This window comes from Ranitomeya variabilis, chromosome 4, assembly GCF_051348905.1.
Source record: "Ranitomeya variabilis isolate aRanVar5 chromosome 4, aRanVar5.hap1, whole genome shotgun sequence".
NCBI classification, from domain to species: Eukaryota; Metazoa; Chordata; class Amphibia; order Anura; family Dendrobatidae; genus Ranitomeya; species Ranitomeya variabilis.
Genome location: NC_135235.1, coordinates 603,109,124 through 603,129,215, shown reverse-complemented (window position 1 = coordinate 603,129,215; position 20,092 = coordinate 603,109,124). Strand labels below are relative to the sequence as shown.

Sequence of the window (20,092 nt, the reverse complement as noted above, 5' to 3'; positions counted from 1 at the left end):
GCAGTGTATATATACAGGATAATACAGATACTGAGAATTACACCCAGTATACAAGACAGGAGAAGTGGTACTGTGCAGTGTATATATACAGGATGATACAGATACTGAGAATTACACCCAGTATACAGGACAGGAGAAGTGGTACTGTACAGTGTATATACAGGATAATACAGATACTGAGAATGACACCCAGTATACAGGACAGGAGAAGTGGTACTGTGCAGTGTATATATACAGGATAATACAGATACTGAGAATTACACCCAGTATACAGGACAGGAGAAGTGGTACTGTGCAGTGTATATATACAGGATAATACAGATACTGAGAATTACACCCAGTATACAGGACAGGAGAAGTGGTACCGTGCAGTGTGTATATACAGGATAATACAGATACTGAGAATTACCCCCAGTATACAGGACAGGAGAAGTGGTACTGTGCAGTGTATATATACAGGACAATACAGATACTGAGAATTACACTCAGTATACAGGACAGGAGAAGTGGTACTGTGCAGTGTATATATACAGGATAATACAGATTCTGAGAATGACATCCAGTATACGGGACAGGAGAAGTGGTACTGTGGTGTGTATACATACATTAGTTTATTCTCTTTCTTTTCCACCATTTATTTGACATTGCAGTATCATTAGTAGATAACGATTGAACATGTTTATAATTAATGAAATATAGACATATTTTTCTGGGTGTAGGGCTCAAACCTTACAGACATCTGTACTCAGCTGCTCCTCCAGGGGACACTGCTCAAGATATCAGCTGGAAATATCCAGGAACGTATGTTCTTCCTGTTCGACAACCTGTTGGTTTATTGCAAGAGAAAATCCAGGTGAGAAATGGTTAAAGTTGATAATCTCTAGCGCTCCCCTTATACAGAAATCTCTTCCCCATCTCCCCAAAAGAACTCATGACCCGTTTATGTAAGGCATGTACCTTGACGGCAGCCCCTGATCTACTAGGAGCAGATAATCGGATCCCCTCTCCCTTACAAAACTCATAGGGTTCAGTCAACTTTGATTAATTTGATTAATATATATGGCCAGTTTGACAGTCACCATTGTAACAGATCCTCAGCTGTGCGCTGTGCTGACCCCGTGGTTTTCTTGTCACTTTGTCCAGAAATTTCCCCTTTTAAATGGTATGTGGGGTGTCTGCACATTTTTGACTTCACTTAATTTTATGCTATCTTTCACTTGTGCACTATTTCCTTCCAGGGTTGCGGGAAAGAAATCCACAAAGAGAACCAAGTCCATCAACGGCTCATTGTACATTTTCCGAGGGAGGATCAATACAGAGGTCATGGAGGTGGAAAATGTAGAGGATGGGACAGGTAGGGGCAATTTACAGGATCCGCTTATAAAATGTCTTGTGCCCCTGGTGTTTGGTCCCAGAATCCCATGTGTCCAGTCACTATACCCGAGGGCAAAAGGTCTGTCTTTTCAATGGCTTTGGGGCTAATAGCATTGACTCTTGGTCTCCAGGATTACCGTGGGATCATAGGTGGCTCAGTATTCTAGGAGATGGACAAGGGCGGCTTGCAATTGGGGTCCCCTCTGCTTAACCGGATTCTGTTTGTGATTTAACTCTTTACATTGGCATTTCACACTCCATTCTTAAAGCCCATTACCTTGTAGTAAAGTGAGCCAAAGTTTCATAAGGGCACACTCCTCCTAATAAAGTTGGTGTGTTTTTGGATGTTTGTACACAAGAATGTAACCCTGCATTGATCAGATTTAGATTTGTGCTGAAATTGATGCCAATTTCTGACAAATTATAGTAGATTTGACTTCACTTTAGCTAAAATCTCTCCTTTTCCCTTTAAAAAAAATGGCAAGAGGGGTGAAACGTTGCAAATTTAGCACAAAATTGTTGTGCTCCAGTATATGCAACTTTTGTACGTTAAAATACTGCCTCAATGACCTTGATAAAATTCCACCTTTTTAAAATGATTTAATCAAGTGTTAATGTGGAGATGGTGTAATTTGTACAGGTTTGTCATCATCATAATTGTCGTGATCGTCATCCTTCCCTGTCTTTTATGAGCACAAGTCACCTCCTTTTAGACCAATGACAGTCCTGGAGAAGATAAAACCTATGCGGTGTCTCAGCTCTGCTGGGGTGGGTGACTTTTTGGCAGAGGTTAAGGTGGAAGCCATGCAGGTGATATACAAGTTGTTAAAGTTGTGTTAATGGCTAAGGTGCTTCCAGTTGTCTGTTTCTTAGCAGTGATAATAGTGCAAGTTGATATTTAGCAAAGGTTGAGGAACCATCTGTTGGTCATGTTTTGGCATAGACTGAGATGCCATCTGCAGGTCATTTTTGGCAGGGGTTGAGGTGCCTTATGTTGGTCATGTTTTGGGTATCTGCTCTTATATTCGGTATGTATCTAGGAACTTGCCTACAGATTCAGCTGTCTAGTGCATCCTCATGTATCTTCATAGATGTATAGTCTGTAGAGTAGCATCTACTTGTGTGGAAACTCCCAGAAAGATCAAATTTTGTCTTTTGCATATATAACCCCATATATTGACTTCATATTGCAGGTCCTGACTCTCATTCACATGACAATTGTTTGGTAGCTTACACACCTCAAACTCTGGATTGTTACCAGAGAAAATTTGGTTTCTTTACAATAGTGGCTCTTTGGAGGTGGGGCATGGTAAATACACACTATTTTTCTTAGCTCCACCCCTGAAGATCCAGTTTCTGGTATTTTCTATAAGGTGTAGAGCGACTCCGTCATCCAGTATAATTCTGAATTTTCTTGGCTTGAATATACTAAAATTGATTACACAATAGAAACTGTTGGAAAAGGATGATGATAGTATTAGTTGATAGTAATATTGAGGTTATGTTTTTCCTGATGTTGGTAAAAATGGTCAAAGTCATTATTTCCCCAGGCCAAAGTCTTGCTGACCCCATATCTTATATCTGCAGGTCTGTAAGCACAGCACCTCCAGGTGGTTAGTGGGGAGGATGCAGCAGAGGCCTTTTTGGGCACCATATTGCATTGGTTTTGATGTTCTTATCTTCCTGGCAGCTGATTATCACAGTAATGGTTACACCGTCACCAACGGCTGGAAGATCCATAACACGGCCAAAAACAAGTGGTTTGTCTGCATGGCAAAGACCCCTGAGGACAAGCAGAAATGGATGGATGCTGTCCTGAAAGAGCGGGAGCAGCGGGAAAGTGAGTATATAGTGTAGATGAGTGCATAAGATCAGGTCACCTCAGAGGAGATCAATGTGGTGCCTACAGCCATCATAGAATCATATGATTGGTGCCTGCAACCATAATAGACTATTTCTCCGTACAGTGTAATTACCATAGATTGGCGATTATCACCGCTTAGTTATGAGGAGATGCATTTGAGGTTATTGCGTTACAATTATGTATGTGGCCCCTGGTTCATTCATTACCAGGGGCCCATGGTAGTTGTGATTCAGTGCTGGCAACTCATTAAAATCCTATAGATAGTGGAGCACAGCTGTATATAGCGGGGAGGGTGGCTCTGGCATATCTCCCTCTGGAAAGTTCCAAGTGGTATATTCCTGCGGAGTCAGCGTTCTGTACAGAAGCTCCCGATCCATCGCTTTAACCATAATCCCTAATGTTTATTGATTGATGTTGATACATAATTAATGTCGTGATAGAAAGAGAAATGAACAAGCATTGTGCACCGATTCACGGTATCGTCAGCAGCTTGTTACCTTGTCTCCTGTGGAACAAGCTGAAGAAGGTTACATAATCCATTAACAGATATGTCAATTCACCTGCTGTGGAGACGGAGCTTGTGGAGTGTTCAGGGCGAAGAAGAATCATGTGGCATGTGTAGCGTGGTGACGCAGCACTTGGATTGTGTGCAGGGCAGTGACTGAACATGTACGGAGTGAGGATAAACCATGGGAGTGTGTGTAGAGTGTGAGCGGAGCATGTGTGGTGTGTACACAGCTAGGACGGATCATAGAGGACACAGCAGGGACTAAACATGTGGATGTGTACAGAGTCTGGGCGGAGCATGTGGGGGTTGTGCAGATCAGTGATAGAGGATGCAAAATGTGTACAGCGCTTTAATGGAGAATCTAGCGCATATAGGACGAGGAAGGAGCGTGTGGAGCGTTTAGAACGAGGATGGAGCATGTAGAACGTGGATGGATCATGTGGAGCGTATAGAGCGTGGATGGTTCATGTGGAGTGTATAGAGCGTGGATGGATCATGTGGAGCGTATAGAGCGTGGATGGATCATGTGGAGCGTATAGAGCGTGGATGGATCATGTGTAGCGTATAGAGCGTGGATGGATTATGTGGAGCGTATAGAGCGTGGATGGATCATGTGGAGTGTGGATGGATCATGTGGAGCATATAGAGCGTGGATGGTTCATGTGGGGCGTATAGAGCGTGGATGGATCATGTGGAGCGTATAGAGCGTGGATGGATGATGTGGAGTGTATAGAGCGTGGATGGATCATATGGGGCGTATAGAGCGTGGATGGATCATGTGGAGCGTATAGAGCGTGGATGGATGATGTGGAGTGTATAGAGCGTGGATGGATCATGTGGGGCGTATAGAGCGTGGATGGATGATGTGGAGTGTATAGAGCGTGGATGGATCATGTGGGGCGTATAGAGCGTGGATGGATGATGTGGAGTGTATAGAGCGTGGATGGATCATGTGGAGCGTATAGAGCAAGGACGGAGCATTTATAGTGAGGATAGAGCAGATGGAGCAGTGTATAGACTCGAGTGAGGACGGAGCATGCAAAGCGAAAAGAGTGAATGTGGAGCGTAGACCTCGTGGATGGAGCATGCGGATCGTATAGAGCGAGGGTGAGAATGTGGCGTGTGTGCTAAGTAGGTGTGTGCATAGCAGAGTTAGGGGAGCGTTTAAAAGTTGATCTATTGGGAGTCTTATTGGGAATGGACATTTACATCCTTTAAATAAGTAGCAGTGGTGGAAGTGTCCGTTCTTCTCCTTGGCATCAGAGCTGACGATTCACTGGCACACAATCATGCAATTCAGGTCCACTGATAACATAACTGAGATACCATCGCTGACCCCAGGAGTTCGCACTCTGTAGTGCATGTACACGGCATGCAGCTTGTATGCAGAGGTAACGCTGTTGTTGCTTTGCAGGTTTGAAGCTCGGGATGGAGAGAGATGCTTACGTCATGATCGCAGAGAAAGGGGAGAAGCTCTACCACATGGTCAGCAAGAAGTCCAGTCTCATCAAAGACCGGAGGAGAAAGTTCAGCACTATCCCCAAATGCTTTCATGGAAAGTAAGTAGTGCTGCTGAAAAGCTCCATTCATGGCCGTGACCTGAAAAGCTCTGCAGGGTGGTGGAGCCGCTGCGCATACGTAATGAGGCCCCTCTGACAGGCCACCCCATTCATCGCTGTGAGGGACAAGTCCAGAGAGTGCCCCTGACTTAGTCATCTCACCCCCATGTTCTCATCCTGCAAGAATAAAACCACAACAAATGAATTTAGGGGTGGTACAACATGGTGGAGCGCTCGGGACACGTAAACCACTTTTACCGTACCCACAGTCTGCACACACGCCAGTGGGGGGGGGGGGCATAATTTAGATTACAGTATAAGACCAAAATCTTTTCATTGTACAGGTCCCGGGGTCTGGACACACAGGGAGAAGTGACTCCACACCTCTATTAAAGAAGCTGGTGCAGTAGATAAAATATAAGTTCCTCATTCATTTCTCACTTTTTTCTTGCTTCCACTTAATGAAAGTGTAAATGGACTGGCCCTTTAAATGATGAGTGCTCCACCCTCCTGGGCTGAAAAGTCTACATACTGGATCCTGGAATGAACCATTATCAGTAATGGGGGGTGGGTGGTGATATCTGGATGTGAGGACATAGGGCCCAGATGCTTATTTGGGGGTATACAGTATAAACGATCTGTTGCCTGTGCCAGGACTCCGCACAGCTCCCTTCTCCCTTTCCCCGGGGTGCAATGGTGGAGCTCTGTATCCGCAGGATAAACACGTCGAGATGTCGATCTGTTTCTCATTCTCTCAGCGGAGAATCAGCAAAATGTTAATAAGGTTAAGGTTCGTCCTATTATACTTCTGACTGACGGGGAGTCTGTGATCGAACGGCTGAGAGACAGCAGAGCAGCCCCATTCTCTGCAGAGAATGTCTCTTCACCTCGCCTCCGCTGGCCGCACAGTTAACCCTTGCATGGCTGTGTGCCCCACAAGATCAGGGGCCGATAATGAAATGTGCAGTGTGACACTAGGGCAAGTGACGCCATATCCAGGAGTGATGGGTGTCAGATTCACGGTGATTGCCGTCTCATCTTTTGCCCTAAAAGAGAAAATGCTGTTTGCTGAAGTGAAATGTGTGTTTTTTCCACGGTCTGTGTCTCCTCCTCAGGTGCGCGAGTGCTTACAAGTAATGGATTCCTTAGCACCGCTCGCTGCAACAACATATATTGTGCTGGATTCCGGTACAACATGACAATTAGTGTTATCTATACCCGGGATCAATACAATGTGTTTATCAATCTGTATAGCTATACACATGAGTATCACTATCCCCCCCCCAAGGCAGGAGAGCACCATCATCCATTCTTGTGGGGAGGTTCCCATCATATTTTCTTGTAACCTTCTGTAGAGAAGGAGACTTTTCCTCTTCTCCTGTGGTGGGCGGCCCATCGTCTTGTTGAGGTGGCCGCATATTCTTCTATTGTGAAGGAAGCCCAGTCATCTACTCATCAAATTCTCTAGTAATGGGGCCCCATCCATTGTCCCTAGTGCTGGTAGCCCCTTCATTTTCCCACACGGTGGGCATCCCACTGGCGTTGTCCACATATTCTTTTTGTGTGCTAGTAGCCCCATCATCTTCCCATGTAACGGGAGCTCCATCATATTCTCTCGTAAGGGCCCCATCATCTTTTCCTTGTGCTGGTACCATCATCTTTTTCTTCCCACTTACTGGGAAACCCCATCATATTCTATTGTAATGGAGGGCCTTTCACCTTCCTTTGAGGTTAGCCCCAACATCTTTCCACATGGTAAGAGCCCTATGAAGTTCTCATGGAGTCCTCTTTCCCTTCTCGTGTTGAAGGCCTTGTTATACAGTATTCTCTATTGGAAGGGGCCCCGTGATCTTCTCTCATGGTGGGGTCCCCTTTTACTCTTGTTGTGGTGGCCCCATTACCTTCTCTTGTAATGCACATTCCATCACTTTACACTATTAGGCTATGTGCACACTTTCAGGATTTTTCGCTATAAAAACGCATACGTATGCATCCCATCATTTATAATGCATTCTACAATTTTTGTGCATATGTTGCGGTAAAAAACGCAGCATATTCGTTAATTTTGCAGATTTTTTTGCGGATTTCCCACTATATTATTGCATTGGGAAGCTCCGGAAAAAAAGGAAAACAAATCGGCAAAAAAATGCGATAAAAACGCATGCGGATTTCTTGCAGAAAATGTCTGGTTTTGTTCAGGAAATTTCTGCAAGAAATCCCGACGTGTGCACATAGCCTTAATCTTCTCTGGAGGTGTAGGCTTTGTCCTCTCCTCTTGTGGGGGTGGCACTGCATTGTTCTTTTGTGTTGGGTATCTTCATAGTGGGGCCCCATCATCTTCTCTTATTGCCATTTCCATTCAGTTTGCAGCTTTACATTTATTCAATGCTTACAGTTCACGTATGGATATATATTATACATCATGGTCTGGAAAGACCCTGAACCAGCAGAGGGGGCCATGGTTCGTGTATGAAGATCATGTGAGAACTGCTGTCCATCCCGCCGCTCACTCCTGTCTTTTTTTTATTGCTGCAGTGAACTTGTCTCCTGGCTTATGGAGAATGGAGAGATCGGTAAACCTGAAGAAGGCGTTAACCTGGGCCAGGCCTTACTGGAGAATGGGATCATCCATCACGGTAAGATGGCTGCCTGGGCCGAGAGTAGTGCATGGGGCACATTTGTGATGTGGAATCTCACTTGTTCAAGCTCTTTTCAAATCCGTGGCGGAAATATCTGTGTCTGCCTGAATGGCAGCGTGGATTCCCCATTTAGAACAATTGGACACAGTTTTCATATGAGTTTCAGTGCAGATTAAGCTATGAAAACCATGTGAGAAAAAAATCTCTGTGGAAGCGTACACTTAGGGTGAGTTCAGAAAACCTCTGACTCAGAATTTTGCGGGGTTTTGCATCAGACGTAATCCTTTGCATTATAGATGGTGAAATCAGCTGTAATTTGCAACATAATAGGCAAGAGACTTGGAAATCAGCATTGTGCTCTAAATGCCATGCTGTTTTTTTCTGCTCCACGTTCATGGGGTTTTAAAAACCCATATACATGTATTACACAGGAACTTGTAGTGGATTTTTCAGTGCCCAATCAGCCACATCTGAAGTGCTCTGAGGGTAAATTCACACAATACAGTCATGTCATTATACAAACCTATGATACATACATTTAACCCAAATATTTACATACTATATACACAGATTATACATCATACGTATACTACACACATTATAAACATATCATATACTCTTTCATACCTATATTATACACATCAACTATAAATACTATCATGCATATACGACACATTATACACATACACTATACACACCATTTTACATATACTGTACACATATACTGTACATTATACATACATGACACACGTTATACACATACCTTCATACATATACAACACACACTGTTTTACTACACACATTATACACTATGCACACAATTATACATATAATATGTATATGCGTATAGACATTATACATACATATATGTACTGCACACATTATGCTCACATTCTGTTAAAACATGGTATACTCCTGTATCACACACAGCATGTGAACACTATCAATGACACACACTATACACATCCACTATACGCACTGTCATACATATACTACACATGTTATACACTATACACACTATTATACATTTACTATATATATGTTTAGACCCTATACATACATACATACATATACGGCACATGCACACATTATACACATAGATTATATTAAAACATGTTATACTCCTGTATTACATAGACATAGCATGTGGATGTTCTGTATACTGTCATGGCCAAAAATTAGCCAGACAAAATTGATGACGCCTCTTTCAGATTCACATGTGGCAAGTAACAGGTGTGGCCAATATGAAAATCACACCTGAAACCCCATAAAAAGCGAAGAAGTTGGCTCAATCTTTGTATTGTGTGTGCCACACTAAGCATGGAGAACAGAAAGAGAAGAAGAGAACTGTCTGAGGACTTAAGAACCAAAATTGTTGAAAAATATCAACAGTCTCAAGGTTATAAGCCCATCTCCAGAGATCGTGATGTTCCTTTGTCCACGGTGCGCAACATACGGCAATCAAGAAGTTTACAACCCATGGCACTGTCGCTAATCTCCTGGTATGTGGACGGCAGAGAAAAATTGATGAAAGGTAGCAACATCGGATAGTCCGGATGGTGGATAAGTAGCCCCAATCAAGTTCCAAAGAAATACAAGTTGTCCTGCAGGCTCAGGGTGCATCCGTGTCAGTGCAAACTGTCCGTCGACATTTGTATGAAATAAAACGCTATGGCTGGAGACCTACGAGGACCCCACTGCTGACACAGAGACATGAAAGGAAAACTGAAGATTACTAAAGGATTTTGGATCGCAATGTAGTGCCCTGTGTCAGAAAGCTGGGTTTGCATCCTATCTCATTGGTCTTCCAGCCGGACAATGACCTGAAACATACTTCAAGAAGCGCCCAGAAATGGATGGAAACAAAGCCAAAATTCCAGTTGAGAGGTGTAAGAAGCTTGTTGATGGTTATAGGAAGCGATTGATTGTAGTTATTTATTCCAAAGGGTGGGCAACCAAGTATTTAGTTGAAGGTGGCAGCAATTTTGCCCATTTTGGGGGTTTTGTGTGAAATTATGTCCAATTTTCCTTTTTTCTCATTTGTTTGTGTTGTTCCAATACACACAAAGGAAATAAACATGCCTATTACAAAACATGTGTAATTGCAATAGTTTTTTGAAAAAAATACTTCATTTTCTGGAACAATTTTATAAGTGGCAACACTTTTGGCCATGTCTGTATATATACACACATTATACTATATACACACACACCATACACACATAATATATGCATATCATACATTTATATTACATTTAAATTACACATGCCTATCTTAGACCTTGTGCACAGTGTGTTATGGTGCATACGGCAGGAGAAATTTCTCACAATGTACCTCTGAAGCCATGAACTCCTCTGTTAAAGAATAAATATATAACTCTGTTAGCATTTTATTTTCTGCATGCTGACGTATGAAAATAGGTATTCCATTATTCTTTGTCCTATACAGCCAGACAAGGACACTCTTTTGGCTGCTGTCAGGTTAACAAAGCCCTATAGATTTAGCTAGCATGTGTGTCGCAAGCTTTTCCCTTTTTACTATATACACATTATACATGTACATCACACACTATATACATTATACACACAATCATACACAAGTATTATACACACAAATCATATACATATCTTAAATACACACTTGTGCATATATCATAAACCTATTATACACAGAGATCATAGACATATTGTACACAATTTACACATATTACACATGTACACGTTATACACACACATTGTACACATACAGCTCTGGCAAAAATTAAGAGACCACCGCATCAAAACCCTGTCATGGGCAGTCCAATCTCCAGACCTGAACCCCATTGAAAACCTCTGGAATGTAATCAAGAGGATGATGGATAGTCACAAGCCATCAAACAAAGAAGAACTGCTTACATTTTGGCGCCTGAAGCTGTGTGAAAGACTGGTGGAAAGCATGCCAAGATGCATGAAAGCTGTGATTAAAAATCATGGTTATTCCACAAAGTATTGATTTCTGAACTCTTGTTTCTAAATGATTATGAACTTGTTTTCTTTGCATTATTTGAGGTCTGAAAGCACTGTTGTTGTTTTTTTTTTTAATTTTGACCATTTATCTTTGTCAGAAAAAAAATACAAAATTTATTGCTTGGAAATTTGGAGACATGTTGTCAAAAGTTTATAGAATAAAACAACATTTTACTCAAAGATATGCCTATAAAGAGAAAAATCAGACAATCTGAACATTTTGCAGAGGTCTCTTATTTTTTTCCAGAGCTGTATATTATACCCACCTATATATACATTATACACACGTCATACACATACCATACACACCTCTATCTGTCCCTTTTTTAATAAAGATTTTTCTTCTCACTGTTTTTTCCCCTCCTGCTTCTAGTATCAGACAAGCACCAATTTAAGAATGAGCAGGTTCTCTATCGATTCCGCTATGACGATGGGACCTATAAGGCAAGGAGTGAACTTGAAGACATCATGTCCAAGGTATATACTAATCTTGCCATTAAGTGAATGGTTTATGGTGCTGTTTGCTGGCCCCGCTCATGCCATGTGTCAGACATTAAGATTTTCAGTCATTGTGAGTTCAGGGCAATTAGTCAGATTAGTGAAAGTGATGTGATTCATGTAATGGCCCCCATCACTGCTGCTCCCCAGGGAAGCCAAGGAGGCGACATCATTAGTTAGCCCCATCAAGAAAATTAGTAATTGAGTTCATAAAGGATAAGTAAAACCGCTGAACCCATTGCTTCCGAAACAGCGGTCACACGTCATTGGACTTTATACAAGATTAAAGGGGTGTTCCAACATCCACAAAAACATTTTCAAAAGGACAGGACTATTTTGAAATATAAAAAGAAGGTACACTCACCAACTCTAACCCCCGTCGCTCCAGCATAGGCCTTCCAGAGATCATCAGAGCGGCCTGTGCTGGAGCATCAGGTAAGTAAATGTTCCTTTTATTATTTCTCAGTATTTACTACCTTTGTACATTTTGTGGAAGTCAGACAACACGTTTTTGACTCTTCTCACGTGTCATTGTAGCATTATAAGTGCTCATACAGAGTTGTCTATCCATAAGCTTCCTGACTCTTACCATTAACACCAAGTAGAATAGTGAGCGCAGCTCTGGAGTATTATACAGAATGTAACTCCAGACAAGTACAGGATAAGTAATGCATTTATACAGTGACTCCACCAGCAGAATAGTGAGTGCAGCTCTGGGGTATAATACAGGATATAACTCAGGATCAGTACAGGATAAGTAATGTGATGTATGTACACAGTGACTGCACCAGCAGAATAGTGAGTGCAGCTCTGGGGTATAATACAGGATGTAACTCCGGATCAGTACAGGATAAGTAATGTAATGTATGTACACAGTGACTGCACCAGCAGATAGTGAGTGCAGCTCTGGAGTATAATACAGGATGTAACTCAGGATCAGTACAGGATAAGCAATGTAATGTATGTACACAGTGACTCCACCAGCAGAATAGTGAGTGCAGCTCTGGAGTATAATACAGGATGTAACTCAGGATCAGTAATGTAATGTATGTACACAGTGACTCCACCAGCAGAATAGTGAGTGCCGCTCTGGAGTATAATACAGGAGGTAACTCAGGATCAGTACAGGATAAGTAATGTAATGTATGCACACAGTGACTCCACCAGCAGAATAGTGAGTGCAGCTCTGGAGTATAATACAGGAAAGGTAATGTGTGTACACTGTAACCTCACTGTATTTGGAAATGAATGCTATGTGTATAATAGGGCCAGAGGTGGATCTAGGCAGTAAGCTTTACGAGAATGTGGTGCTGGCGGTGACTCTGCTTTTTTCTTTTGTAGGGTGTCAGACTTTACTGTCGTCTTCATAGCCTCTTTAGCCCTGTCATCAAGTAAGTGTGATCTCCCCTCTGGCGATGCCTCTTGACGCTGGTGTCTCCTTATCTTTCTGGGTGTCACTGTCGGTGCTGATGTTGTCGGGGAGGCGTTGTATGTAGTCAGTGAATTACCCCCTTTATTCTCATCATAATGCACTGTATACTTTGTGTCACTTATGTGATATTTGTTGTGTGTTTTGGAGGTTACTATAGCTCATCCACCAATCCTCCCAACCAATGGGTTTTTAGCAGTACAAAGGTGAATGCAGCTCTGGAAGTGACTGGAGAATAACAAGAGTGACCTTGGCGTGGTGGTCGGCTCAGTATTTCACAGTGTAAGGGTCACCCAAGTGTGAGGTCCTTTCTATCCCACTATCTTATGGTATACAGGGGGCACTGAGAAGGGTGAATGAGGAATTTACTTCCGAGGAGAGCGTACATGTCAGTGAAGTCCCTCAGGAGAGCCCCCTTTATAATGTTAATGATTTGTCACTCATCATACTGATTGGCTAGCGGGAATAAGGCACCGGACGTCAGCGGTCCTCACACATGGCGTACAGGACAAGGGGTCACTATATGGCTCGAGACGCCCTCTTGTGTGCAGCCTTTGGATCTTGTATTTGCACTGATTTGTGGTTTGGCATTGGATTACTTTTGCTTTGGAGGCAGATTTTTCTGCAGTTGGCGGCGATGGCATCTGATGAGCTGGCACCTTCGCACCACAGATCATGCAGCTGCTTCTCCCACTTCCTGTTTAGGTGAAATGAGTAAAGTCCAGGGATTTTTAGATACCCGGTACCTACATAATGCAGCTATGTGACCGGGTGACGGAGAGGGGTGAGATGTGGCTTCATCAGTGTTGCTGCCTGGGGAAATGCAGACTACAGACGCCATCATGTAGCAGCACGTTATATGGGCAGGCATCTCGAACTGTGTGTTTGTGCATGTATATGTATATATATATATATATATATATATATATATATATATATATATATATATATATATATATATATATATATATGTGTATATGTGTGTGTGTATGTGTATATATATATATATGTGTTTTTGTGTATATGTGTATATATATATATATATATATATATATATATAATGTGTGTGTATATATGTGTATATATATATATAATGTGTGTGTATATATGTGTGTATATATATATATATATATATATATATATATATATATATACATATACACACACATACGCACACAGTCTCTACTTATATGTCCCTCTTGGTGCTAATGTAGTGTGTGGATCACACCGCCACATGTGCTATCCGTTTTCGTTCTGTACTTAATACAGAGACGTTATTGCAGCAGCTCAGTGTAATGGAGGGAGTTGCATTGGGTCACCCTGATCTGACGAGAGGTTTGCTTGGATGCAGAGAGTGGTCATGTTGTCTTGGTATCATATATCATGTACTGGACGTTTGCCATGTTTACTGCCATGTTACTATATATACCCCATGTCCCTGGCACAGAGACTCCTCATTACATATACTTACTGGTGACCAGTGACACATCGGACTGGAAGGAACTTGCTGTGTACTGGGTCATGTCATTGTTGTATTGTTATATCTCCGCAATATCCTTACACTGATAATGACTCTCTGTTCTATCCCACAGAGACCGAGATCACCACCTGAAAACCTACAAGTCCGTCATCCCAGCCAGCAAGCTGGTGGATTGGCTAATATCACAGGTATCAGCCACTGCCTCTGATAATTAACACAGGAACAGCAGAGGCACGATTGTGGGCAACAGAAGTGAGAAGTAGCCATATACTAGTCCTAGGAGCACATTATCATTATTGTTTACTTGTCACAAATGACTGATCTCTGTATTGTATACTAGCCCAGGTAACTGATATCTCTATTACATACATACTATCCCAGGTGACTGGTCTCTCTATTATATACTATCCCAGGTGACTGGTCTCTGTGTTATATACTATCCCAGGTGACTGGTCGCTGTATTGTATACTATCCCAGGTGACTGGTCTCTATTATATACTATTCCAGGTGACTGGTCTCTGTATTATATACTAGCCCAGGTGACTGGTCTCTGTATTATATACTATCCCAGGTGACTGGTCTCTGTATTATATACTATCCCAGGTGACTGGTCTCTGTATTGTATACTATCCCAGGTGACTGGTCTCTGTATTATATACTAGCCCAGGTGACTGGTCTCTGTATTATATACTATCCCAGGTGACTGATCTCTATTATATACTAGCCCAGGTGACTGGTCTCTGTATTATATACTATCCCAGGTGACTGGTCTCTGTATTGTATACTATCCCAGGTGACTGGTCTCTGTATTATATACTATCCCAGGTGACTGGTCTCTGTATTATATACTATCCCAGGTGACTGGTCTCTGTATTATATACTAGCCCAGGTGACTGGTCTCTGTATTATATACTATCCCAGTTGACTGGTCTCTGTATTATATACTATCCCAGGTGACTGGTCTCTGTATTATATACTAGCCCAGGTGACTGGTCTCTGTATTATATACTAGCCCAGGTGACTGGTCTCTGTATTATATACTAGCCCAGGTGACTGGTCTCTGTATTATATACTAGCCCAGGTGACTGGTCTCTGTATTATATACTATCCCAGGTGACTGGTCTCTGTTATATACTAGCCCAGGTGACTGGTCTCTGTATTATATACTAGCCCAGGTGACTGGTCTCTGTATTATATACTAGCCCAGGTGACTGGTCTCTGTACTGTATACTAGCCCAGGTGACTGGTCTCTGTATTGTATACTAGCCCAGGTGACTGGTCTCTGTATTATACTAGCCCAGGTGACTGGTCTCTGTATTATATACTAGCCCAGGTGACTGGTCTCTGTATTATATACTATCCCAGGTGACTGGTCTCTGTGTTATATACTAGCCCAGGTGACTGGTCTCTGTATTATATACTAGCCCAGGTGACTGGTCTCTGTATTATATACTATCCCAGGTGACTGGTCTCTGTACTGTATACTAGCCCAGGTGACTGGTCTCTGTATTGTATACTAGCCCAGGTGACTGGTCTCTGTATTATATACTAGCCCAGGTGACTGGTCTCTGTATTATATACTATCCCAGGTGACTGGTCTCTGTGTTATATACAGGTCCTTCTCAAAAAATTAGCATATAGTGTTAAATTTCATTATTTACCATAATGTAATGATTACAATTAAACTTTCATATATTATAGATTCATTATCCACCAACTGAAATTTGTCAGGTCTTTTATTGTTTTAATACTGATGATTTTGGCATACAACTCATGATAACCCAAAAAACCTGTCTCAATAAATTAGCATATCAAGAAAAGGTTCTCTAAACGACCTATTACCCTAATCTTCTGAATCAACTAATTAACTCTAAACACATGCAAAAGATACCTGAGGCTTTTAAAAACTCCCTGCCTGGTTCATTACTCAAAACCCCCATCATGGGTAAGACTAGCGACCTGACAGATGTCAAGAAGGCCATCATTGACACCCTCAAGCAAGAGGGTAAGACCCAGAAAGAAATTTCTCAACAAATAGGCTGTTCCCAGAGTGCTGTATCAAGGCACCTCAATGGTAAGTCTGTTGGAAGGAAACAATGTGGCAGAAAACGCTGTACAACGAGAAGAGGTGACTGGACCCTGAGGAAGATTGTGGAGAAGGACCGATTCCAGACCTTGGGGAACCTGAGGAAGCAGTGGACTGAGTCTGGTGTGGAAACATCCAGAGCCACCGTGCACAGGCGTGTGCAGGAAATGGGCTACAGGTGCCGCATTCCCCAGGTAAAGCCACTTTTGAACCATAAACAGCGGCAGAAGCGCCTGACCTGGGCTACAGAGAAGCAGCACTGGACTGTTGCTAAGTGGTCCCAAGTACTTTTTTCTGATGAAAGCAAATTTTGCATGTCATTCGGAAATCAAGGTGCCAGAGTCTGGAGGAAGACTGGGGAGAAGGAAATGCCAAAATGCCTGAAGTCCAGTGTCAAGTACCCACAGTCAGTGATGGTGTGGGGTGCCATGTCAGCTGCTGGTGTTGGTCCACTGTGTTTCATCAAGGGCAGGGTCAATGCAGCTAGCTATCAGGAGATTTTGGAGCACTTCATGCTTCCATCGGCTGAAATGCTTTATGGAGATGAAGATTTCATTTTTCAGCACGACCTGGCACCTGCTCACAGTGCCAAAACCACTGGTAAATGGTTTACTGACCATGGTATTACTGTGCTCAATTGGCCTGCCAACTCTCCTGACCTGAACCCCATAGAGAATCTGTGGGATATTGTGAAGAGAAAGTTGAGAGACGCAAGACCCAACACTCTGGATGAGCTTAAGGCCACTATTGAAGCATCCTGGGCCTCCATAACATCTCAGCAGTGTCACAGGCTGATTGCCTCCATGCCACGCCGCATTGAAGCAGTCATTTCTGCCAAAGGATTCCCGACCAAGTATTGAGTGCATAACTGAACATTATTATTTGATGGTTTTTTTGTTTGTTATTAAAAAACACTTTTATTTGATTGGACGGGTGAAATATGCTAATTTATTGAGACAGGTTTTTTGGGTTATCATGAGTTGTATGCCAAAATCATCAGTATTAAAACAATAAAAGACCTGACAAATTTCAGTTGGTGGATAATGAATCTATACTATATGAAAGTTTAATTGTAATCATTACATTATGGTAAATAATGAAATTTAACACTATATGCTAATTTTTTGAGAAGGACCTGTACTAGCCCAGGTGACTGGTCTCTGTATTATATACTAGCCCAGGTGACTGGTCTCTGTATTGTATACTAGCCCAGGTGACTGGTCTCTGTATTGTATACTATCCCAGGTGACTGGTCTCTGTATTATATACTATCCCAGGTGACTGGTCTCTGTATTATATACTATCCCAGGTGACTGGTCTCTGTATTATATACTATCCCAGGTGACTGGTCTCTGTTTTATATACTATCCCAGGTGACTGGTCTCTGTATTATATACTATCCCAGGTGACTGGTCTCTGTATTATATACTAGCCCAGGTGACTGGTCTCTGTATTATATACTAGCCCAGGTGACTGGTCTCTGTATTATATACTAGCCCAGGTGACTGGTCTCTGTATTATATACTATCCCAGGTGACTGGTCTCTGTATTGTATACTATCCCAGGTGACTGGTCTCTGTATTATATACTATCCCAGGTGACTGGTCTCTGTATTGTATACTATCCCAGGTGACTGGTCTCTGTATTATATACTAGCCCAGGTGACTGGTCTCTGTATTATATACTATCCCAGGTGACTGGTCTCTGTATTATATACTATCCCAGGTGACTGATCTCTATTATATACTAGCCCAGGTGACTGGTCTCTGTATTGTATACTATCCCAGGTGACTGGTCTCTGTATTGTATACTATCCCAGGTGACTGGTCTCTGTATTATATACTAGCCCAGGTGACTGGTCTCTGTATTATATACTAGCCCAGGTGACTGGTCTCTGTATTATATACTATCCCAGGTGACTGGTCTCTGTATTATATACTATCCCAGGTGACTGATCTCTATTATATACTAGCCCAGGTGACTGGTCTCTGTATTATATACTATCCCAGGTGACTGGTCTCTGTATTGTATACTATCCCAGGTGACTGGTCTCTGTATTGTATACTATCCCAGGTGACTGGTCTCTGTATTATATACTATCCCAGGTGACTGGTCTCTGTATTATATACTAGCCCAGGTGACTGGTCTCTGTATTATATACTAGCCCAGGTGACTGGTCTCTGTATTATATACTATCCCAGGTGACTGGTCTCTGTGTTATATACTATCCCAGGTGACTGGTCTCTGTATTATATACTAGCCCAGGTGACTGGTCTCTGTATTATATACTATCCCAGGTGACTGGTCTCTGTATTATATACTATCCCAGGTGACTGGTCTCTGTATTGTATACTATCCCAGGTGACTGGTCTCTGTATTATATACTATCCCAGGTGACTGGTCTCTGTATTGTATACTATCCCAGGTGACTGGTCTCTGTATTATATACTATCCCAGGTGACTGGTCTCTGTATTATATACTAGCCCAGGTGACTGGTCTCTGTATTGTATACTAGCCCAGGTGACTGGTCTCTGTATTATATACTATCCCAGGTGACTGGTCTCTGTATTGTATACTATCCCAGGTGACTGGTCTCTGTATTGTATACTATCCCAGGTGACTGGTCTCTGTATTATATACTATCCCAGGTGACTGGTCTCTGTATTATATACTATCCCAGGTGACTGGTCTCTGTATTGTATACTATCCCAGGTGACTGGTCTCTGTATTGTATACTATCCCAGGTGACTGGTCTCTGTATTATATACTATCCCAGGTGACTGGTCTCTGTATTATATACTATCCCAGGTGACTGGTCTCTGTATTATATACTATCCCAGGTGACTGGTCTCTGTATTATATACTATCCCAGGTGACTGGTCTCTGTATTATATACTATCCCAGGTGACTGGTCTCTGTATTATATACTAGTTTCAGGTAACTGATGTTTGCTTGCTTTCTTGTCTGCTCTGTCTCTGCTGATTTCGTCTCCTTTGCCACTATCTTGTGATTTTTTTTTTTTTCCATCTTTCTTCCTGAACTTTTATAAACAGTGAATTTGATTTGAACTTTAACTTTTGCCAGTTTTCCAAATATCACAATTTTGGCCTCAGAGCTATAGACGTGAGTGGTGATGGCTGACTCCTCTGTGAGGCCAGAGACTCGCTCCTGGCGAGAACATGCTCAGGATAATCATGTCAGACTCGGCTTCCATCTTTTCTTCAGTTCTTTCATCCACCACATCCAGTAGCAGCTTCTCCACTCATATTTTGTGTATTTGGCTGCTGCACCCGAGCCGCTCAACCCAACAATGGCCATAATTGCCTTCATCACAAAGTCTATGAATAGTCATCTGTCGGGCACAGCCATGCTTCCAGCAAGATGGAGAAAGGCACAGAAATAGGAGTGACGGATTTGTAATCATTGCTGGCTTGCTTTGAGCATGTGGGCTGTTATGTGGACGTTATGCGCTCCATGTTGGTCCTTCTCTAATAATAAGACACTTTTTTTCTTCCAGGGAGATTTTCAGACGAGAGAAGAAGCAGTCGCTCTTGGCGTTGGGCTCTGCAACAATGGATTCATGCATCATGGTAATTATGCTGACTTTTAGTTGGAATTTGGATTGCACCAGTGTACTAATATACCGTA

At 42.3% G+C, this 20,092-nt stretch overlaps 1 protein-coding gene across 2 annotated transcripts in view; it reads left to right on the top strand.

Moving 5' to 3' along the window:
* PREX1 (phosphatidylinositol-3,4,5-trisphosphate dependent Rac exchange factor 1) overlaps nucleotides 1-20,092 on the top strand; it is a 136,552-nt gene that overhangs the window by 63,440 nt on the left and 53,020 nt on the right. For both annotated transcript variants that reach the window (XM_077253294.1, XM_077253295.1), the window contains exons 7-15: nucleotides 720-853; nucleotides 1,239-1,354; nucleotides 3,065-3,214; nucleotides 5,161-5,305; nucleotides 7,841-7,941; nucleotides 11,324-11,427; nucleotides 12,790-12,839; nucleotides 14,470-14,545; nucleotides 19,962-20,034. In XM_077253294.1, coding sequence (XP_077109409.1) covers nucleotides 720-853; nucleotides 1,239-1,354; nucleotides 3,065-3,214; nucleotides 5,161-5,305; nucleotides 7,841-7,941; nucleotides 11,324-11,427; nucleotides 12,790-12,839; nucleotides 14,470-14,545; nucleotides 19,962-20,034 — 949 coding nt within the window. The remainder of the gene's footprint in view (nucleotides 1-719; nucleotides 854-1,238; nucleotides 1,355-3,064; nucleotides 3,215-5,160; nucleotides 5,306-7,840; nucleotides 7,942-11,323; nucleotides 11,428-12,789; nucleotides 12,840-14,469; nucleotides 14,546-19,961; nucleotides 20,035-20,092) is intronic.